The sequence below is a fragment of the Sciurus vulgaris genome (assembly GCF_902686455.1).
Source record: "Sciurus vulgaris genome assembly, chromosome: 9".
NCBI classification, from domain to species: domain Eukaryota; kingdom Metazoa; phylum Chordata; class Mammalia; order Rodentia; family Sciuridae; genus Sciurus; species Sciurus vulgaris.
In genome coordinates, this window is record NC_136469.1 from 139,947,447 (window position 1) to 139,970,541 (window position 23,095).

A 23,095-nucleotide genomic window follows, 5' to 3' on the forward strand; every position below is an offset into this window, starting at 1 on the left:
TTGCCTTCTTAGGAAATAACCCCGGTTCTCTTAGCACCCACATCCCCTTTGCTCTTGGTTTCTTAGTTGCTGAAGAGCTCGGGCCTAACAAAACACATCAAGTTTAAGCCTCATTTGCTTTGTAGTTGCCCTGTGGACTCTGAACAGCTTCGCGCACATGCACGAAATTCACCAGCTAGTAAGAGGCTGAAGCTGGAGCCTTAGGTTTTCTTCACAGCCGTCCTAACTTTGTCCTACACTCGAAGAGCGGGCTTACTGAGTCAGGCTCAAAGAGAAAGAAGCGCCTTGTTTGCAAGGCCGACAGCGGGCTTCAAGACTTCTGCCAGAACCAGAAGGTTGGCCCGTCTGGCACGCCCAGCGCCAAGCCAGCCTCAAGCCTGGGGAGAGCCCACCCCAAGAACACAGGAAAGGTCCGGCGACCACCGCCCCCCACCCACACCTTCCTCACTTCCCGGACCTCACAGAGCAGCGACTAGCACCCTCCTCTGCCCGCCCACAAACCCACCGACCCGCACCTTCCCACTCCCGCCGGCCTCCAGCCACCGCCAGCGCCCCGCACCGCCTTTTCACTGGGCTGCAGGACGCCGTGGACGTCACTTCCGGGGCGGGGCCGGAGGCGGGCGGAGGAGGGGCGCGGCAGTCCGCGCATGCTCGCGGGGCCGCAGCCGCCGAGCCGAGCGCTTGACTATATATGGTCAAAGCTGGGGGCGAGCCGCGCGCGGGGCCGCGCTTCCGGGTTGGGCGCCGCAGCGGCAGCGCGCAGGGCAGGCGCGAGCCGGCCCCGGAGCCCGGCCTCGGACCGCCCCCTCCGCGCCCGGCACGCCCGGCGCCGCCTTCCGCCCGGTCCCAGTCTCCGGACGCGGCCTCGGCCAGGTGCGACTCGCGGCGCGGCGGGCCCCGCAGGCTCTCGGCGAGCACGGCGCGGTAACAAGTGGGCGAGGATGCCGTACGAGATCAGTGAGTGCGCGCTGGGCCCCGGGCGGGCGCGGCTGCCGGCCTCGGCGCCCGGCGGCGGGGAGGGTGCGGGCCGGCGGCGCGCCCAGCCTCACGGGGTGCGGGCCCGCGCCCCCAGCCGGGCCGCCCGAAGTTGGCGTTGCGGGCCGGGCGGCGGAGCCCGCGCCCCGGAGGGCCTGGCCCGGACACGGACCAGGAAGTCGCGCCGGCCCCTGCGCGCCTCGAAAGTGGCGGCCGCCCCTCCCGCGGGAGGCAACAGGTGACCGGCCGAGGCCGGCCCGGGACCCCCTCTGGGCTCTCGGCCTCTCGGTCCAGCCGCGTGCTGGGGCAGGGGCCGCCCCTCACACTTCCTGTTCGTTCGTGTCTCCGCAGAGAAGGTGTTCGCCAGCCTCCCCCAGGTGGAGAGGGGCGTTTCCAAAATCCTCGGCGGCGACCCTAAGGGCAACAATTTTCTGTACACCAATGGCAAGTGCGTCATCCTGAGGAACATCGATGTGAGTACCCCTGCCCCACCCGTCCGGGTTCGGTGCCTGCCCCTGCCGCTTCCCGAGGCGTAGGTGAATTCTTCCACTCCCTGGTCTTCCTGCCCCAGGGCCTGGGCCGGGGGAGGGCGCCACGCCCCCTCAGCTTTGGAGCCACACCTCAGGAGCCCCAGAAGAAGGTTCATGTTCATCCAGGCCCCCCTTTTTTGATGGGGAAACTGAGGCGCGGATGAGGTCAGGCAGAGCAGAGGCCCTGGATTAAGGGATCAGACAGACGCTGCGGGCTGCTGCTTGATCCCTGGTGGTTGGTGACTTGGACTTCTCTGAGCTCAGTTTCCTCATCTGCAAAATCAAGATGATGACCCCCTCCCCCCCGCCACACACACACACTTCCTCTCACTCCCTGGGGCTGACACTGAATGAGCTGATAGTCCTCAAGGCCAGCCATGCTTGGCACACATAGAGCACTTGGTAAACGGCCCTTACGCATAATCATATTAATGCCCTCGGTTTCCCGGTGCACCAGGGCCCAGACTAACACACCCAGACCTCTGGACTCCAGCCTGATCTGCTGCTACCCATCTGAGCCTCAGAGTGAAAACAGGAACCAGTTTATTCCCATGAATCATCCTCTGCAGGCACCCTCTACCCAGGCTGAAAATCGTTCTAGAGCCAGCTCCTAGGAAAATTCTTGTAAATTCATGTTTTTTCTCTGTATTGAAATAAGCCAATCTACTTGTTAACCCACCACTTCCAAGATTGCCACTTTAATCTTGTTTCTCCCCTCCTCGGCCTGGGAGGTGGGACCCCAAGTAGAAGCAGGAGGGGCCAGCAAGGCCATTTGGGGGACTTCCATGCTATGTCTGGTGTGGAATTGATGAGGGGGTTGACTGACTTGCTCACAAGGGTTGTCAGCTTCAATTCAGTCTCTGCCGTAACCCTTGGTGGGTCGAGGTTGTGACTCATCAGACACACTTAGCCTTACAGGTGGCTGAGGGAAGGCAGGGGGCCTTTGGGCCTCAGTTTTCATGTCTGTAAAAGAAGAGGCTACTCCTTGTTTTGAGGTGGTGCTGGCTGTGTCCCTTTCTTCCTAGTAAGCCAGCCTGTTACTGATATTCTTCTGCTAGAAGATGGAGCTCTGTCAGTGGATTCCCCCCTGCCAAGGATTGCTGGGCACCTCAGATGATGCAGTGGGTAGGAGAAACCTGCCTTGCAGATGCCAGCAGCTTGCTAGTCATGTGGATTCCTAGAAAGCTGACCCTGCTGTGCTTAGAGATGGGGAATAGTCATCAAAAACTTAAAATAGAGTGAAGTCCTGAGATTTGGAGAAGGCAAAATTGAGATGGCCTCAAGCAGGCACTCAGTAGTTTGGCAGTAAAGATGCACTAAAGCATATTCAGGGATGTGGAGCAGTAGTTGACTTGGTCCCCAAGACCTCCTCCCCATGTCACTACAGTCTGTATTCACTGCGTGAAGTAGTCCTGGCTGCTACTGTGCCAGATTATCCCTTCCCCGCACCTGGCCTTTTATTGCATAGAGGAGTCCTGCTCAGCCAGGTGATAGAGGTCAGTTCACAGCCAAGGGTGAGCTCCCCTTTCCAAGAACTTAGCCCAACAAAGCCTGTTCAGCTGCCCCTTCTGAAGTCCTCATTCATGTCTCTCCCCAGGGTTTACCATTCTCAACTGATGTGTCCTCTTCCCTTCCCACCTAGTTTTTAACATCCTGTAATGCCAGGGCAGCATGGGCCGCTGCCACACTGTATCCCTCCCTGTGCTGGATGTTGTAAGGCACTTGGTTGTTAGGTGGGCACTGGTTCTCAAGTAAAAGTAGGTCAGATTTTTTATTCAGACAGTATTTCTGGGGACAGTGAGGTATAGATTCTCATGAACATTCAGGGTATAGGAAGGAGGATTGCCTGGTTAGAATACAGGCTCAGGAAAAAGAAGAAAAGACGACTCCGATCAGGAAAGGGATCATATCATGGAAGGTTGAAATGACTAATTGGCATATCACACTTGACATGTCCCAAGCCACATTTTGAGTTTTCTACATGCCTTCTACCCCCCCACCCCACAAGAAAGTGACCCCATCCCTCCAGCAGTTGAAGCTTGAGACCTGGGACTCCACTATGTTCCTACTTCCTGCCACACCACAGTGGATTCTTCGAGTCTAGCTGGCTCTGCATTAAAAGTAACTCAGAATCTGACATATTAGCACCCCTCTACTCCTGCCCCCATGCAAACTACCATCTTTTCCCGCCTGGATTTTTATCCAAAAGAACCCAAAGCTGGCCAAACAATTCTCCCTGCTTGCATCCACCCTTGCTGCCCTGTGGTCTGTTCTTAAACTGGCAGTTGTGTTCAGACACATGGGATCAAGTCTCCTTGGCTCTTACCCTCCAGAGGCCTTCCGTTCTGAGTGAAGCTGGAGTTCTTCGGGAGAGTGGGCCTCATCATCCAACCCTCCTTGGACATGCCACACGTTCTTCTTGTAACGATCACTTGCCCTTGCCTGGATATTTTCCTTCAGTTGTCTGCAGTCCTTGCTCCCTGTCCTAAGTCTCTGCTTATGTGTCTATATTAGAGGGGCTTCCCCTAAGTAGCATGTCTACCCTCTGTCACTAACAGTAAGTGGCAGGTAGACCACTGCCACCTGTAACTGTAGATGTCTGTCTTTGGTCCCATCTAGACATTGGCCCCAGGAAAGCAGGGCTTTCCCCGTGTCAGTCACAGCATGTCCTTACCCTGGAAGAGTGCCTGGCACAGGCAGTTGCTCAAGGGTTATCTGTTTGAAATACCAAGCTTTACCCCCTGAGGAGAGGTAAAACTGCTAGTTTAGATGGCTGGACCTGGATTTTTGTGGAAGCCACCTTTTAAAATTGCTGGAGAGAACTCTTGCCAACTTTCTACTAGGAACTACCTGTCATTTATTTTGTTAATTTACAAGTTGTTTTGTGAACCCAACATAATGGCTCTTGCTAAGTAAAGGGATTTTTTTTTATCTTTCAACATATACCATGTCTCACTTAGAGGGGAAATTCTCTCTAGGGTTAAAGTAAGTAGTGGTGCCATGTGACCCTCTTGAAACTGATTGTCCAGGAGAGAGCTCTTGAAATAGGGCTGCATTGAGCAGTGTGGGCAACTTGCTTGGCAGAGGCGATGCAAGGGGGCATTGGTGTGTGCAGGAAAATTCATGAAGGCGCCCTGTGGGCTGGTGCCTACTCAAGTCTGCAGTGGTTCTTTCTTGGCTGCATGTCCCAAGACACCACTTCCAGTGGCCCACGTTGTACCTGCCTTCTCAAACCTGTGTAGACACGGAGGGTTACTCCAGGGGCTGTGAAAGAACCTCGTGATTCATGCCAGCATCGCTCCCCACTACAAAATCAGCTCTTGCAAATGAACTTTTTGACAGTCCTCGCCATGCTGGCAGATGTGGGACTGACTAAGTGTCCAGTTCCTAGATTCTGGAACTAAAATACACATTTGGGGAAATTATGTCTGTAAAATTGAATTTCAAGGAATGAAGTATTTCTAAGAGTTTGACATTGCTTTTTATCCAGGTTCAGTGTCTGGACTCAATCCCTTGAGCAGGCTGTAGACCAGTTTGGAACTCACCAGGTTCCACTTGGCATGATCTACTGATCTCCGGTAGAAGGACCCACTGTGTGTTCCTGCAGAGAGGGGTGGGACAAGGATCAAAGACTTAGGCCCTCTGTCCAGTTGTATACTTGCAAATCCCTTTAGCATGTCCAGGACTGATTTCGGGCTTGAGGGGCGAGGGGTACAGGTTAGAGGCTCTGGCCACACAGAGCACACTGTTGTGGGAGAAAATTAAATTGAATTTTAGGCAGCAGAAGGAAATGGTGTGTTGACCACCGGGCACACCAATCATCTGGAACCAGGGAAAGCAGAGCCTGTTGAGTTGGGAGCAGCAGATGGGGTGAGGCCGGAGTGGTCTCTGGGTGGTGGATGGGTAGGCAGACCGAGTGGAACTGAAACACATTTGGTTTTTGGTGCACTTGATTAGCCCTGCAGTGGCAGGTGTGAGGCAGGGAGACAAGTTTAGAAGTTGCTCACAGATGAAGGCATCATTCAGGTGCTCATGGGCGGGTGCAGCCATCCCTTGGTTGTTCGTATTTCCAGTGCACTTGGTGAACCGTGCCCATAGCCATGGAGCTGAGATTTCAATCACTGGTTCTCAGGAGGGGTGATTTTTGCCCTGACCCTCATCTCCCTGGGAGCTATTTGGCAATGTTTGAAGACATTTTTGCGCTACTGATATCTAGTGGGTAGAAGCCAGAGATATCATCAAACATCCTACAGCACAGAGGACCATCCTCTAACAGAATTATCCTACCCAAAATGCCAGTACGCTCCTTTCGAGAACCCCGATAAATGACATTCTCACCCCAGGTTAAAGCACTGTCCTAGACTCTCCAGGGTGCTCTGGGAGCATGTGGGAGAGCCAGCCATGCTGCAGGGTTCGAGGACACTGCTGGAGGAGCAGCACCCTCGTGTTGGGTCTTGGAGGCTGAGAGAGAGTTCTAGGGAGGAGGCCTGAGACAGCATCTGTGAGGAAATTGCGCTGGGATGCGCTCATCCAGGCTGTGGACTCCTGCAGGGTGGCCTTGATGTGTTTCTTTCCTGTGGGGGAGGAGAGGGGAGGGATATCACAACCATCTTTGAAGTAAAAGAAAAAAGGCTGCAGCCTCCCTCTTCAGGCAGTGGGGAGAGAGTACTGTGGGCCATCCTGTGGAAGCCACCCTGGCCCAGGGTGCACAGAGCAGCCCGTCTGTGGCCTTGACCCTTGGGGAGTGTCTGTGCAGCTGAAGTCAAAGGGCCCTTCCTGCCTCTCTCCCACCTCAGTGCCAGGCAGTGTGCCCTTTGCCCAAGAAATGTTCCAGGTCCCCAGCTTTGCTTCTTCCTGAGGATCTGCCTGCACTCAGGTCAGGTACAAAGGGGCCATCCCACCTCTGCACCCTGTCCCTAGCCCTGCCTCTGGCCAGCCGCTGTGCTGCAGGAGCACTGCCGTTCTGCACCCTGAGTCTCTTGGGCGGGTCCGTGCCTTGCGTGCAGGGTATCTGGCACAGGCACTTGCCTCATTCCCTTCCAAGTCCACGCCTGGAAGAACAAGCGGAGAGCATGTGAGTGGCAGCATGCTGTGTGACCAAGTCAGCTTGTAGCAGGCATGCTCTCTGCCTGTGCCTTGGGTCTTTTCGGTATGTGCTGCCAGCCAACTTTTTCCAGGTGAGGTTACTGACACTGGGGGTGGTGCTGGGACTTGAACCCTGTTAGCTGTCCTAAGTCTACCTGTATGACGACTCAGTAAGGTCCTGGCTGGGTAGACGGAAGCAGGGGCAAAGTGTGGTGGTAGTGTCTTGACAGTTCATAAGAGATACTGATACACTTGGGGATCACAGAGCATCCATCCTCACCGGCTGGACCTCCGGGGCTGGCACAGGGCAGGTGCTAGGTAATTCTCTGAGAGAAGAAACAGGTTGCATTTTTCAGGGTCTGTCTGTGGGACACTGTGTGACCAGGCGCTGAGCTTTTGAGTTCAGCCTTGCCTGGGCATGAGTTCCAGTCTGAAAGCGCAAAGGTTTGTGTCGCTGCTTTAGAGCTATGTTTCTGCCATGATTCTTTGGCCTTGGTTGGCAGGGAACAGCAGGGCCCTGCACGTGTTTACCTCATAGGCCCAGCCAAACGAGAGCAGGATCTGCTCTCAGGCCTGGAAGCAGGTGCTCAGGGTGACAGTGGACGAAGCCCCGGGTGTGGCCCCTGGTGCCCTCAGCAACTGAAGCACACGGAGGCCCCTTTTGCAGCGCTTGTCCTCCTGCTTAAATCGTTTTTGGTGGGGAGACCTGTCCCGACATTGTTCCACGTTCTGTCGGCATCACTGTGGGCTAGGAGCCAAGATGGGAGTGCCAAGCTGTGGAACCCTGGGCCCTCAGCCCCCCTCTGACCTGGCCCCCCTTCCTCACTGCCTGAGACTAAGAACCTTGGGAGCTGCAGGGGTGGCTCCCTGGGTGCTCCTGGGTTTGCATGGCTGAGTTGTGCAGGGCTGTGTGCTCGTTTGCAGGACAGACTGGAGTTGTTCAGGCTTCCTGTGTTCGACAGGGTTCCCAGGGAAGAGAGGACTGTGCTGCAGGCAGGCCATCCAGGAGGTGGGGGCATAGAGGTGTCCCAAGGACAGCTGAGGGAGGTGGCGGGAGTGGCTGGAAGCTGGATTGGAAGTGAGTGGAAAGAGGAATGGGCTCAGGAGCTGATGGAGACTGGGCAGTCCATTGGCGGGGGGGGGCGCACAGGCCTCTTGCACCTGCTTTCTGCCTGGAGTCCTGTATCCTGGACTTGCTTGAGCCCACTCAGCCTGCAGGGGCGCTAGAGGGACTTTTGGGAGGAGGGTCATCTCCCAGCTCAGGAAGACACCCACAGTAATGCACTCCCTGCTCCTGCAGTGGGCTTCCTTCCTGCTGACTCACCTCTTTGGTCCAGGACTCTTCCCAAGATAGACTGCTCACCTGACTTCTGTTCTCCAGGACAGCAGAAGACCCGGGGTGGCGGGGGATTGGGGAGGGCATCTGCAGGGCAAGGACACAGGCTTTCAGCAGATTTGGATTGGGCCTTACACCCAGAGTGACACGCTGGGGGCAGGGGAAGTGTGCCACCTTCCTGGCATAGTAACGGCCTCCTGCTGTGAGCTGAGGAGGGTGGGGAGGAGGCTGGATGACTCAGATGTAAGTCATTATCTGTAATTTGGAGTCTCTCACCCCACAGCTGACCCAGTTGTATGTAGAGTACAAACGAGAGTGAGTAAGTGATTCATCTGGCCGCGCGGGATTCTGTGCCCTGTGGGGCTCCACACACCATGTCTGCAAACGCCCTGGCCATTTAGGGGATGGAATTTCAGGGGCAGAACTTCCTCCCATGGCCCTGCCTAGTCATCTTCCATCCCTGGATGCCCTTCCCCTCCGAGGGGGCCCCACCCTTGGAGGGCAACGCAGCCCAGGGAGGAGGTCACTGCCATCTATGGAGTGGGGTGGGCTCCCACTGTGGGTGAGTACAGGGCCCTCAGTCAGCTGGTGGACACTGAGCCAGTGTCTTCGTGTCAGCCTGGGTGGTCAGCCACATGCTCTAAGGGAACTTGATGTCAAAGGACCATTCGGAGCAGGAAGGGTTGGGTTAGGCAGATGGTGGGTGGACACCAGGCATCTTGGCCTTTGTGAGGTGTAGACACAGCCGACAGCCTGAGATCTGAGGAGTCTCTCTTAGTCCCATGACTGTGGCCACGGTCAGGAAGAAAGACCCTCTTGGCCCCTGGCAGTCATTCTGCCTGATTGCTTTCTGTCCAGGAGAATGGGGTTGTTTTGGTGTGGGGTGTGTTTAACCTTATAAACCTGCACAGCTGTATCATTTGCAGCTATGATCTTGTTTTCACAGCAGTTTCAGGACATCCCATCGCCCCTCCATCCTTGCCAGCATGTGGTGATGTTGGTATTTCAATTTTATTGATGCTAGTGCATGGGTACTGGTGTAGTTTGGTTTGCATTTCCCAAGACTGATAACATTGAGCACCTGTTCATGTGCTTATTTGTAGTTCATAATGTGTTCTCTGGATACATAATATCTTTCTAATTTCAGTAGCAAATGTTTATTCCAAAATGATTAAGTTAGGAATCGCATAAGCAAATAATGCTGTGTTAAGTCTTAAGGGTGAAAGTAAAGGACTATATGAACTTTTTTTCCCCTCCAAACCCTTTACTGAGCACATGTTACTTACTAAATGCTCTGTGGTGAATAGAGAAATGTCAGGCTAAGCAGGTCTTGGAAAGGTTGGAGGAGATGAATAAGATCAGCAGGAACTCTGCTCCCTAGGAGACATGCAGGTGCTTGGAGGCTTGGAAAAGCCAGGAGGGGCCACCTTGGGATCTCCCTGAGAAGATGCTGCTTAAGTTGGGACAGTGGATGCAAAGTGCCATGTGGCTGGCAAGGAAACAATGCTCAGAGAGGCAGAAGTCACATGAGTGTAGCAGAAGGTCACAGGTGTTGGGCTGCAGGTTCCGGCGGTCTCAATCTGTGGGGTGGAGGCAGCATGGGGTCCTGTGACCAGGAGGCAGAATGGGCAAGCCCCTGGGATGTTGTTGGACAAGAGGGAGATGGGAGAGGACAGTGGCATCCTGTTCCCTCCCCTACCAACCTGCTGTGTCCTCTGGGGTAGGACGCTGCCTCTTTCCCTGGGAGCTCTGGTGTACAGAGGGAGCCAGAGACCAGACAGCCACCTCTCAACTCCCAGAAGCAAACTTGGCTGGGACTGGGTGGGGCTGGTGTGGGTGTGGAGGGACACAGGACAGGCATCCACTTTAGTAAATTACATGTTCACTCCTTGTTGCTGAGCATTGGAGATGCTCCTAGTTCCCAGTACTGGCCCCATCTTTGCCACAAAGCCCAGCCAGCCTTTGATTTATGCCTTAAAAAAGTATGGGAACGTGGGCAATTCACACGTCTTCCCAGACCAAAGGTTCTCACAGCTGCCAGCTCAGCCAGGAGCTACCCAGGTCAGACCAGATGCAATGGTGGCCTAGGTAGGATGTGTGCTCCCTGGCAATGGTGACTTCAGGAGAGTCAGACATGGCCAACTGCTGCATCTGCTGACAACTCCCCACAAACAGGAGGAAATGGGTTTCCAGATTCTTCACAGGGTTGTGGTCCAAGAGTGTGTTCTATAAGCATGTGTGTGTTGTGGAGAGTACAAGGAAGCCGACAAGGAAAGATTTACCTAAACTCGGGAGAGGTGGGTGGGAGCACTCCAGGATTTTCCCTCAGATGCTCTTATGAGTGTGGGAATTTGGAAGGTGGGGAGCGATTGGCCTCTGCTTCTTCCACTTGATCATCTGCGCTCTTCTCCCCACAGAACCCAGCTGTTGCTGACATCTACACGGAGCACGCCCACCAGGTGGTAGTGGCTAAGTACGCGCCCAGTGGCTTCTACATCGCCTCCGGAGGTACCTGAATGAGCATGGTTCCTGGATGCTTGTGGTGGGGCCCGGGTGGTACCCAGGACCAGGCCCCCTCCCAGCTAGAAGGGGGGGGTGCAAATTAGTGAAGAATTGAGAGAACCAAGGGATTCGTTTTAGCTGGAACTGACGTGGACATCTACACCTCCAAAATGCCCCATTCCAGACCTAATCTTTGTTCAAGAAATTCATGTTGTATTTTGCAGTATTTCAGTAGGTTTTAACTCTGAGATCAGCAGAAACATTTCTGTGTGATTGTCCCCAGGCCTCTGATGGTTGCTGGTGTGTGTGTGTGTGTGTGTGCTGCGTTTTGTGTCATCCTTATCCACTGCTCCTTTCCCAGCTGGCCTCAAAGCAAGCTCTGGCATTGTATTGGAGGACTGGCCTTTGCCCCTCTCCAGCCTGGCTTTCAGTTTGACTCAGTAGGGGACTCCGCCAAAGGAGAGCACGCCCACCAGGCGTTGTGGAGAGGTTGTGAAGATCTTTGTATTTTTTTAGGAGTTTTGTTCATTTAGTTTTCTGAGGTGGAGTTTGGCCCTTTACACATGAGAAAGGGAGGCACAGAAGGTAGAGGGCACATTCTGCATCTCATTCATTTACTCATTCATTCATTCATACACTCAACAAATATTTGTGGCCTGTCTCCAGCCCCAGGGAGGGCTGTGGGAATGAGCTGATGTGGGCTTCATCAGCATATCTTCTCCAGCATTCCTGGAGTGGAATGCTGAATTACCCAGCCAGGAGAGGGAGGACCAGGATTCTCAGGTGCTCTAGCCATTTTTATCTGCACTCTGTGTGGTGACATGTGACCTATTCCCTGCAGCTCTTTGTGTGGGACATGGTAGCCTGCAGGGTTGAGAGGGTCCCAGGCTCTCCCCTTATTAGTTCCACAGCCACAGTTATTCAATTTTTTCTTGGCCCTTGATTTTCTGTTCTTTAAGCTGGGTCTCTGAGTACCTCCTTGAAGGGTCGGGGAAGGATCCAGAAAAGGGACATGTGCATAGTACCTAGCCCAAGTCTTACACGGGTGAGTACCTGACACCAGAGTGGCCATGTTATGTATCTCTGAAGTGAGGGCAAGCTTTAGAGAGAAAGGGGCTCTGTTCCAATTCAAGCAGGATGACCTGTGCACTAATGGCTGCTGATGGTCTGCTCTGGTCATGATGAAGGGCTGGGCCAGGAGTCTGGGACACAGTAGACACTTGGTAGTTTTTGTGTTTAGGTCTAATATTTACTCTAATTCTGTGGTTTATTTTAACCTGACACCCATCCCCACCTGGTTGTGGCCTTGCTTACCAGCAAAATATGTCTTCATTAAGCCCCCAGATTCTGTCCTGGTGCCTTTTTGAATTGTTTAACACTAAGCTAGGTGCTCTGAGAAATTTTCTCAGGAGAGAAAAGTGACTGGCAAGGGTGTCCGTCTAGCTTGGCACAGCTCCCACACTGTCAGCCACAGCAGAGAGCCTGTCATCTCAGGCCTGGCCTCTGCATCCCCAGGGGCCATTCAACTGGACAAAAGTCAATGGCCTTCAGATCTAATGCAGTCTGTGCAGCAGCCTGGCATGAAAGATGGTCCATATAAATGAGTGACCCTCAGCTTGACATTCTCCTCTTAAAAGTGCCAGAGGAGTCAAGAAAGTTTTTGGGTGGAGGTTATATTTTTACATTTCTAATTCGTTTTTTTGAATAGAGCAAAGTGCCCGTTAAGGGTCACAGTGGAACATTTCCTGCAGAGATGAGGGCCCTGGGCTAAAAATAGTGTGGATGAGGGTTTGGAGTGAGGAGACTTAGAAAGACTGGCTCGTGAGTGGGGACTGGTGCCTGGTGTATTGGCATTGGGGTCCCGGTACCTTGGGGACTGTCACTTCTTCCCAGAAAGCCCCAGCCCTGTAGGTCCTGAAGATGCTGTTAGTCTAGTCAACAGCTGCTGGAGGATGGAACCTTCTGGAAGGCTACTACATGTGGGCCCATGACAGGGAGCACCAGTAGTGAACAAGACTTGAGCTCTGTGAGTCCACACTCCCGTGTGGCGGTCCTTGGAGTGCAGAATCATTTCCAGGGCAGGCTCCATTCTCTTTGGTGACTTCCTCAAAGGGTAGCTTTGATGGTGGTCTGTTCCCTCATGTAGGCCCCTTGACACCTGGGCAGCGATTCCTAGGTGACCCTTGGAGGCAGAGGGACCTCAAGGCAAGGCACCTGATTTGGCCATACACCCTAGGAAGGCTTTCTAGAGGAAGAGGGGACTGCCCAGAGGTGAAGAGTTGCTGAGATCTCCTTGGGGACTGAAAGTTGGCCCTGCTCACTGCTGCACCCTCCCTCTGGTCCACCCATGGCATTTGCTGAGTGGCTTGTGTGCAGTGGCACTCGTAAAGTGTAGGGATAATGTAGACATACCAAGAACGTCCGTTCCCCACTAGGCATGGTGACATACACCTATAATCCCAGTAACTTGGGCGACTGAAGCAGGAGGATCGCAGGTTTTGGGACTGCCTGGAAAAACTTAGTGAGACTATCTCAAAGTAAAATTTTGTTTGTAAGAGGACTGGGGATGTAGCTTGGAGGTAGAATATGCCTAAGTTCTATCCCCAGTACCAGGGGAAAATGATAGCTATTTCCCTCAGCAATGCTGCTTGACCCGCTGTGGACAGGAGCCTGCTGGGGGGAGCCCCTCCCTGGTGCCACTCTATCCCCCGCCTCTGTAGTTTCTCTGCCTGGTCTTATGTCAGCAGATAGATTGATCGTTGCAGGTGTGCCTGCTTCCCCACCAGGCCCCTCTGCAGGGCAGACACTTGACCTGTGTGGGTCACTGCTGTGCCCTCAGCACCCAGCATAGGGCTTGGCCCTCAACATGCCATTGATCAATGTTTGGCCAGTGCTATGGACCTAGACCCATCAGATTGAGATCTTGGTGCCTGATCTCCCACCTCCCTGTCTCTTTCCTTCCTCTTCTGCTTCTGAAAAGAATGAAATAAGCAAGGCCCAATTAATGAGTGAGGCCAACAGTCTGATGGGGGAGGCTGTGAAAAACAACTGGATGCCAGTCCAGAAAGGGAGCTGCTGCTAGCAAGAGGGACAGCAGCAGGTCCATGAGCCTGGGAGGTGGAAAAGCTGGGGACCCAGCTCTCTTGTAGAGCGTTGTCTTCTCCGTGGGGCAGTACAGCCCCTGAATGGGCCTGAGCACAGCAGAACACCTGGCCACGGCAAGCATGGGTGAACGTGTGTGCCTGTGTGTGGGGTTGCACACACTGCTCCTCTCCAGTGCTGTTAGTCCTGCTGGCTTCCTCCCAGCCCCACTGGCCCCAGCCTGATCATTAGCAAAGGGACTTAATTAAGCAGGTCTGTGTCGTCTCTGGAACACCCCTTGGCAGCCTGCCAGCCTTTCTTCCTGAACCTCACCCAGAGGTGACAGAGGAGGCCCTTCTGGGCTGCCTCCCTGGCTCCAGCTAGTGTTATTCATATGGATTGGTATCCTCTCATGTGTCCCCACATGCATCTGCAGGTCTCACTGCCCTGCTGGGCCTAGGTACTGGCTGTGTTTGTGCATGGGGAGGGGTCTTTCTGCAAAGCCAGAGTAAACTCATGGCTAAGTCATAGCACATACCCACTGAGGACTAGGGTGTCACACCTATCTCAGCACCTCTAAATGGTGGCACTGTTCTTTTCCCTATAGTAGGTAGGACCACAAAGGGGCCTTAGGGCTGGTTTGAGGCCCACAAAGTTCACACTTGGCAGAGACTGAATTTGGATCCAGCCCTAGCTCCCAAGACCAGGTTCGTGGCCATTGCCCTACACTGCCTCTGCCTCTGCCCTCAGTTTGGTTCAACCCAGAAAACGAGTTCAGTGGGACTTGCTGTTGAGTTAGTCCAGGCTCGCTGCATTGGCCTGGAGTCCTCTGGAGAAGCCACACCCATCTGCTTGAAAGGATGAGGCGCAGATTCTAAGGCCTCAACAGAGTAGCCAGACACAGTGGAGCATTTGTAATCCCAGCTACTTGGGAGGCTGAAACAGGGATCAACTGCAAGTTCAGGGCCAGCCTTGGCAACTTAAGACCCTCTTAAAATAAAACTGAAAGGCTGGGAATGTAGCTCAGTGGTAGAACATCCTTGGGTTCAATCCCCAGTAGCACAAGGAAAAAAAAGTGCAAAAGCTCTTATTTCTTCTCACAGCCACCACAGTGCTGATTTGAGAAGGGGCATGTCAGGGCTGGTGCTTAGTGATAGGATTGTGGTTGCAGGGGGCACGTGTTCCTTTGTGACACTCACTGCCAGTGTTGCTCTGGCAGCAGAACTGGCTCCATGTCCTGTGTATACCTCCTCTCACAGCACTGCCTCGGCCATCTCATGAGAGCTGCTTGCTCTACCCCAGATCCTAGGAATGGGGTGGTTCATACGCATGTGTGGTAAGTGGGGCTGCTGTCTCCCTGTCAGCGCACCCAGGAGAGGCGCAGTGCTGTCCCAGAGTGGGATTCTGTTCTGAGTGGCGGCAGTGGCTTGAGGCCTGAGCACCATTTGGATGTCCCAAGTCATAAAGCAGAACTGCTTCAGAGCATATTCAGGTTTTGCTATTGTGTGTCCCTGGGCTTTTTCTGATACCTAAACAGGATCTGGTGTCCAGGTGAAATGCAGAGGCCCCATGTGACAGCCCTGTGCAGGTGGTGGCTTGACTTAGAACTGGCTGAGTGCAGGGTGCCTAGGCCAGGCACACAGCCTCTAGAAGGCTGGAGAAACCAGAGCTGCTGCTGAGGGAGGTGTGGCTCATCCTGCTTCTGCTGTGTCCCCAGATGTCTCTGGGAAACTGCGGATCTGGGATACCACGCAAAAGGAACATCTCCTGAAGTATGAGTACCAGCCTTTTGCCGGGAAGATCAAGGACATTGCCTGGACTGAAGACAGTAAGAGGATCGCCGTGGTCGGGGAAGGAAGGGAGAAGTGAGTTGCTCGCCTCAACCCCTCCATTCCCACGGCCCCTGCCGCAGCCTGCCCCGGGGAGGGGCTACAGTGAGAACTGTGCTTGCTCAGCCTCCTGTGACTAAGTCCCTGACAGCACCAGCCCTCTGACCTCCTGCCCAGATGCGTCGCTGGTCTGCCAGGGGGACTGCACATCACAGCAGGGCTGTCATCGAGGCCTAGGCATCCTTCTCTGACGTCCTTAGCCCTTTGCTTCTGGAACTTTCTGTCATGCCCACATTCCAGGCAGCAAGAGTGGGATAGGTGGAAGAGATGCACCTCTTTTATTGGGGTTCCCCCAGCAGCTCCCGTGTGGCCACTTGAAGCTGCTGTAGCTTATGTTTCTCTGCTGGGTACAACACTGAGGTTCCCCAAGTGGGGAAGAATGGCAGGGACACGCTGGGCTGGTCATGAGGCTAGTGACCAGCAGGCAGTGCTGGAGCCCAGGCTCCACCTTCTACCAGCAGTAAGGGTTCCCACAGCAGCTGCCCACCCTCAAGCACTTGAACTTGACAACCTGTGACTTTATTTCCCTTTTCCAGAGGCTCTTTGTAAAGTACTTGTTCTTGCAGGTATTAATTCTTCTGGGGTTTTTCAAGTTAGCCCTGTTGGTTTTAACAGCTCCATTTCTTCTTTAGTAGCAAATAGTAACTAAAACAGAACGTTTTCATTGAGTGCCAGCCGAGAACAAGGCATCTCCTTTCCAGCAGGGCATCCATGGTAATTGGTATCCCCAGTGGTAGCTTCCTGGGGTGCCTTCCATATGGGAAGCACTGGCGCTGGGCCATGTACACATGGATACCTATCTCTTCCCCAAGGCATTAGGGTTGTTCCCACTTATTCTTGGCTTCTTTTGACAAGCACCTTGTAGAGCCAGAGTCACAGCCTGTGAGACGTGTCCTGTTAGCAGCCCAAGCTGGAGCACGGACATCCACCCCCACCTTAGTGCACAGGCAGCTCAGCTATCGCATTTCTCCTCCACCTGCCAGGATTGATTTTTTTCTCCTTGACTCCTCTTGTTGGATAAAGGTTTGGTGCAGTCTTCCTGTGGGACAGTGGCTCTTCCGTGGGTGAGATCACAGGACACAACAAAGTTATCAACAGCGTGGACATCAAGCAGAGCAGGCCATACCGGCTGGCGACAGGGAGTGATGACAACTGTGCTGCATTCTTTGAGGGACCCCCATTCAAGTTCAAGTTTACAATTGGTGTAAGTGAACTCCTCAGGGTGGCTTTTTGGTGAGCTTTGTCGGGTGTCTGGGGCCTGGTGGAGTTCAGACCTGTTTAGATGCTGAGGTCAGGGTGCACGTGCTGCTGCCAGAATGTGCAGGCAGAAAGCGGAGTTCAGCGAGGGAGGCATCATGCAGAGGTGGAGAGCTCACTGTCCCCTGGTTCTAGGCTGGCACAGAGGTTCCAGCAGGGGGGGGCCTCATCCCAGATGATGTACACATCTGGGGTGAGGGCTGTGATGTCCCAAGTCTGTATAACCAAATGAGTGTCCTGAACTGAAGAAGTTTGTCCAAAAGGGGGGCCCAGGACACGGGCAGCCTGCTTTTCGTGTCAACCTCAGACTTAATGAAGGACCAGAGGCACAGAGGAAATAACTTTTAGGACAGCAGGATGGTCTCTCTGGTGCCTCCCCTGCAGGAGCAGTGAGATCAGAGACATGCCTACAGAGTGGCAGATGACTAGAGGAAACAGAAGTCTCTGGAAGGAACATGCCCCAAGCACGCTGGTGGAGTATCGTAGTCCAAAACAGTGGCTCTCGGAGTCCCTGCTCTGCACATGCCCCAGCGGGCCTTCATCACTCTCGTGCTTCTCATTGCAGGACAGGAGCGCGAGGGTGGCCATAGACATCTGAGGACTATAGTCATGAATTTGAACTATGAATAGCTGCCTGGAGGCCAGGAGCAGGACACAGAGGGGAGGGCCCAGCAACTGGGCTCAGTGTGACCCGCAGTCCTGTACTCTTCCTGGTTTTCCTGGCAAGTCTGTGCACACACCATGGAAAGGGTAGCCAGTGCTAGTGCTGGGGATGGAGAGCCAAGGATGGAGCCATCTTTAGGAAGAATGAGCCCATGTTGTCAGGCTGTTTGTCCCTCAGAGGGATCAGGCTGAGGTCTTGGGACTCATCCTTGAGGAACATCAGTGGTTCCAGTGTCTGTGCCTCAGGAGGGATGAGATGAGATCATGTCCTTAACGTGGTTCCCTGAGTCCTGTTCATTTTAATGACGTGATGCAAGGAATGATAACTAGCAGCAGTGTCACAGGAAAGGGCAAGGGCAGGACTTGCAGAGGCAAAATTTCCTGAGACATATCCTGGCTTTGGGTACAGATGGACTGTCTGAGCATTTTCCATTTGTAGTGAACCCAGTTCCATTTTGTTCTGGAACCTGATCCTGAGCAGGTTCTGGGTGCCTGGCAGCCTGTGTGGGAAGCCAGGTGAAGCCTCTGTGTCTGGCAGTGTGTGGCTCCCGGGTTCCTTCTGAACACCCTGTAGTTCTAAGATCCTGTCTCCTGTGGCTACTGCCTAATTGGTAGGTAGTGGAGACCTAGCTATTTGGGGAACTTTGTTGAAGGCTGCAACTCAAAGTCAGTGTTTCTTAAGTGGGGTGGTGGTCCTGGGAATTATACGGTGAATGATGCTAAGCCAGCCAAACGTCCAGACCTGAATCCAAGGGTGGGAGTAAGAGGTTCCATGCCAGCCAGAGCCTACCCCACTCCCCGGGTCCCCCAGCAAGTTCTGTTTGGCTTGCATCTGGGCTGTTTGGGTAGGGCTCCTTTCCCTTGCCAGAGTAGCCGAGCTATGCATAATGCAGTCAGAGCTGGAGTCCAGGAGCGGTCGAGCTTGGCCCTCCACCCTGTGTCCTTCGTGTGCCCTTGGGGGTGTGGCTGGATCCTTCTCTCTTCCCTTTTCCTTTCTAACCTCAACACACTGTACCCATACCCAGCACTGGCCCAGGTGTATCAGGAATGGTTTGTCAGCTGGCCCTGTCCCCAAGATGGGGTACTGCTGCCTGGGAAGTCCTCCAGGGAGCCCACGCCCACAGGTTCTGTCTGAGAATCTCCAAAAGGTGGATAGGGTTGTGCACCAAGGATTGGAGACACTGGGTGGTACCCAGCACTGAACTGGCTGACTGAACTTCAGACTAGGTTCCCCAGGTGATGGTGACCCTCCCCCATTAGCCCACACTGTGGGAGGATTCAAGACCTGCGAGTATCAGCATGTTCATCAGTGGTGGTCTAGACTTTGTCTGATGAGATTTTTCCAGGCTCGATGGAAGGGATGGGGAAAGTGCTCTAAGACCCCGCACCTGCCCAAAATGCCTGGTAGTGTTGACGGTTTTGAAATCCAGCTGTACCAGTTCGTGTGTATCTGGCCCAGGTCCAATCTGTACAGGCGCAGGAGTGAAGCCACAATTCTGGGGACTCGGTGGTAGACTGCTTGCCCTCTGCACTCGTTCCTGCCCCATTCCTCTTGCCTGGGGAGTGAGGATGAGTCAGAAAACCCACTTACTCCCCAGCCGGGTTAACGAAGAGATTGCATTGAGGTATCGGCATAAGGCAGTGAGGATGTTTATTGAAGGCGTGCTGTGCTGAGCACCTGCTGCCCTTCTTCCCATGCGTGGGTTCTTCCAGTGTTCTCCAAAGCGCGAGACGTGGAAGTTCTAAAGAATTAATTGAACCTTTCTTTCATAAAAGGTTTATAAAAATTAAAATGCGTGGGTTTTTCCCCCGCATAGAAGACATCAAGCTCCTCTTACCATGAAATCAAACAGGAGCAGTCTTTTGTCCCCAGCTCTTTCGTTCCTAACCTCATGACTGCCAGGGATCAGGACTGCCTCACTTCGTCCCCAGCTCTGCAGACTGAGTGGCCACTTCCTGCTGGAACCTTCCTCTGAGCGTGAGCAGCCCTGTGGTTGTCCATCCATTTCCACACAGCCCTCTCTGCCCCGGGGCCTGGGGAGGCGAGAGACCTGGGCATCTGGGGACCTGGGCTACAGAGGGTGCTGACAACACGGTATGAAGTTTCCCAGGCCCCTGATGAGGAAGGGGCCAGGCCTGTGCCTAGGGAGGGCACAGTGGTCACGTTCAAGCTGTCCACCTGAAAAGAGTGGGAGTTTAGCACCTCATGTGCTGCAGCAGCGCGGAGAAGAGCAGGAGGGGCTGTCCCTACAGAGTGGGCCACCCCACCTGGCAGGCCCAAGTTTGGGGGCATGTTGCTTTCTGTTCAAGAGCTCCTTGCCCAGGGCGAGCGTCGACTGCTGGCTCTGAATTGGGAATCCTGGTCACCTTCACCAGCGTCCACCAGGCCTCGGGGCCGTGGCCCTACTCTCTGCATTTGGAGATAAGGGGTGGGGGTGAAGCCCTTCTGGAGTGGCCCCCACACACCTCCTTTTTTCTCCTGTAGCAGGCCCAACCACCCTGTCCTTTCCTGCCCACGTTGTAGAGTGTCTTCATTTGAAGATGGGGGCGGTAGAGAGACCCTTCTACTCTAGTAGCCCCCGCAGCACCTTGCCCTTTCCTGCCCACTGTTTAGATGCATCATGTGACCCAAGGAGGCCGTCCCCCGACTTCAGGGTTACAGGAGAGCCTGGGTCTGAGAAGAGGGTGAGGTTTGGGCCCAACGGGCTCTGTGTCCAGCTCACCTTCTGTGGCTGGGAGAGTGACTGTGGCCTGAGGAGAGGGTGGGAGACCACCGCCCTGCTCCCACCATGGCGACTGCTTTCCATTTTTTTAATTTGCTTTAATTAGTTATGCATGACAGTAGGATGTACTTTGATACATCATATGTAATGGAGTATAACTTCTCACTTTTCTGATTATACATGTTGTAGGATCACATTGGTCTTCCAGTCATATATATGTGCACGAGGTAATAATGTCTGTTTCACTCTGCTATCCTTCCTGCACCTTTTTTCCCTCCCCTCTACCTAAAGTAACTCTCTTCTTCCCTAGTGCCCACCCCCCTTATTGTGAATTAACTTCTGCATATGAGAGAAAACATTCAGCCTTTGGTTTATTTCGCTTAGCATATTATTCTCCAACTCCATCCATTTACCCACAAATGCCATAATTTCATTCTTTTCTAAGTCTGAGTACTATTTCATCATGTGTATGTATGTGTGTGTTTATATCACATTTTTTTATCCATTCATCTATTGAAGGACACCTAGATTTGTTCCATAGTTCAGCTATTGTGAGTTGAGCTGCTGTAAACCTTGATGTAGCTACGTCACTGAAATATGCTGATTTTAAGTCCTTTGGGTAGAAACTGAGCAGTGGGATAGCTGAGTCAAAGGGTGGTTCCATTCCAAGTTTTCTGAGGAATCTCCATACTGCTTTCCATAATGGTTGCACCAATTTGCAGTCCCTCGTGGGGATTTTTTTGTGCCAAGCGCGTCCCTCTGTAGATATATCTGCACTTGTGATAAAGGCCTGCCAGGACTTGCCCATGACGTAGTCTTGAGTGAGTTTGAGTGTCTCCTGCAGGGTGAGCATTTGGCTGCCTGGGGGTGACCATGGCTTCCATAGCTGCATCTGCATCGTGGTTCCCAGGATTGAGGTGGATGGTACGGTCTGTCCAACAGATCTCTTAGAGTAGCCGTGACCATGTGGTCTGGAATTGGGAACTCCCTGCCATGTCGACCGGCTTTACAGTTCCTAGTGGAGCAGGTGTCCACTGAGGGGCCTGGTCTTCCTGACTGGGGGCACTCTGTCCCTCTTCCCAGGACGGCACTCGCTTCTCACAGCAGACTGACCGGGGCTTTCCCACCTCCAGGTGAGGAGGAGGAGGGACTGCGCCAGAATCTGTTGCAGCTCTTGGTTCAGGTGTCGTCTTCTAGACCAGGCAGCCTGGGCTCTCAGCGTGCCAGGCTCCTGGTTATTGCTTTTGCTGTCCTTCCTCAGGGCAGGACGGAAAGCAGACATTTCCACTCTGAAATGCTGCTGGCTGCCTGCTCTGAGGGAGCCCCTGGGCCACACAGCATGCCTTCCTCTTGGCCTCGCCTTTCAGAGGACGTCCCTGCAGGCTCTCTGGACACCAGAGGATGAGTCTCCTCCCTCCCTCTCTGCATCACTCCTTGGAACCTGCTGACAGCAGGAAGTGGCCCAAGAACAATCAGGGTGAATCTGTTGTCCATTTGCCTGGTCCTTCACCTCCAGAGAAAAATTAGAGGCTGCCCGTTCCAGGTGAGGGGAACAGTAGGCAGTAACAGGCAGGTTACTCCTTTGGGCTTCTTAGTGATGCCGAGGCAGTGAAGGCACAGAGCTACAGGGAATACTGCCAGAGACTGAGGAAGAAGCCACATGTGGAGGGCTGTTGGGCATGAGGAAGGAAACCTCCACTCTGTTCATGGGAAAACCTGTTTTGGGAGCACCGACCCACCCTGGGACCGCGGAGGCGTGCACTGGGCTGGGTTGGGAGAATCTGGTTGGCATAGGTCACGTAGAGGTAGGGAGAGGGTTCCTATATACAGTGACGGCTCAAGCTGATGGGAATTGAGGGTTTCCAGAAAGGACACATGAGCTGACCAGGTAGTTAGCAGACACACATTGGAGCCAGGCCACCTGGAGGCCAGGGATGCTCTGTCCCTAAGGTGGACTTGGGTGGTTACCTATTACCTAATTGGTTCAAACTTTGGTTTTCTGCGATGAGAGGGAGATGATGGGGGTGGAGGTGGGAGGGGAGGCAGGGGTCTTGGGGGACTTATTGACACAGCCTGCCCCAGGGATCCATGAGTGTTGGCCATGAGGAAATGGGCGGGTGCAGTGGCCTCTGCATCTAAGGCTAAACCTGTGAGATTGCACTGTGAACCCTCTGGTGGAGGGGGACAGGCTGGGAGTCCAGGTCAGGCAGCCCATGAAGCTGCCTAGCCTTCAGACTGCCACGACATTCCCCCAAACACTCCCTCTCTGTACTGCCCTCCTCCCTGTGGGAAGCACTATTTTTAGCTCACTTTCCTCGGTTAATGGGCTGTTCTATGCTGCCTGCCTGTGAAGGGGCTATTTCAGGAACAGACATCAGTCTTCTGCCATTTGGACTCTTGGTGCTTGGCTGAGTTGCAAGACCTGGTGACAGAACTGGGGCTCTATAGCAGAGGGCCCTGGGTGTGTGTAGCCTGGGCACTCAAAGGGAATCTACTTTGTGTGGCCTTTATTGGGCCCCTTTCTTAAAACTCTGTGATTCCCTAAGACACACAACACTGGCCCTGTGAGAGGCCTGTGGAGTGGACACTCAGGCTGGACCACAGACAGCTGTGGGGTCCTGGGGCCTGGGCACCTGGGGGTGAATCCCAGGAGTACCTGTGACTGATCTCTGGGAACCTGTGAAAATTGGAGTTCATTACAGTTTGGAATTGAGTGATGGCTGAATACTCTTCTCTTAATCCATGGTATATTCCTTACACAGAGTCTGCCCCCGCTGTCCCACACTCTCAGATCCAGGCTCTGTTCCATTGGATGAGTGTTCCTGGCCTCCCAGTTCTGGAAGACCCTGCTGCTCTGTGCAGCAGAGGATCCCAGGGGTGAGGTGACACAGCACGTCTCTTCCGTCCCCTTTAATATCCAGGAAACAGCAGGGGTGCACCAAGCTAGCACAGGGGCCAGGCCAAGCTCCCTGAGGAGGCAGAGGAGGTCAGCTGGAGGTTCTGGTCTGTCTGTGGTCACATCATTAGCTCTGGTTGGACCTCATCTGCAAGGCA

The 23,095-nt window shown here is 53.8% G+C and overlaps 1 protein-coding gene across 1 annotated transcript in view; it reads left to right on the forward strand.

Annotated features, from left to right (window-relative positions):
- Positions 1-751: 751 nt before the first annotated feature.
- WDR1 (WD repeat domain 1) overlaps positions 752-23,095 on the forward strand; it is a 40,239-nt gene continuing 17,895 nt past the window's right edge. Inside the window, exons 1-5 of the mRNA XM_079153889.1 lie at positions 752-957; positions 1,327-1,448; positions 10,344-10,434; positions 15,227-15,374; positions 16,422-16,602. Of these exons, the coding sequence (XP_079010015.1) occupies positions 942-957; positions 1,327-1,448; positions 10,344-10,434; positions 15,227-15,374; positions 16,422-16,602 (558 nt within the window). The 5' untranslated portion in view covers positions 752-941. The remainder of the gene's footprint in view (positions 958-1,326; positions 1,449-10,343; positions 10,435-15,226; positions 15,375-16,421; positions 16,603-23,095) is intronic.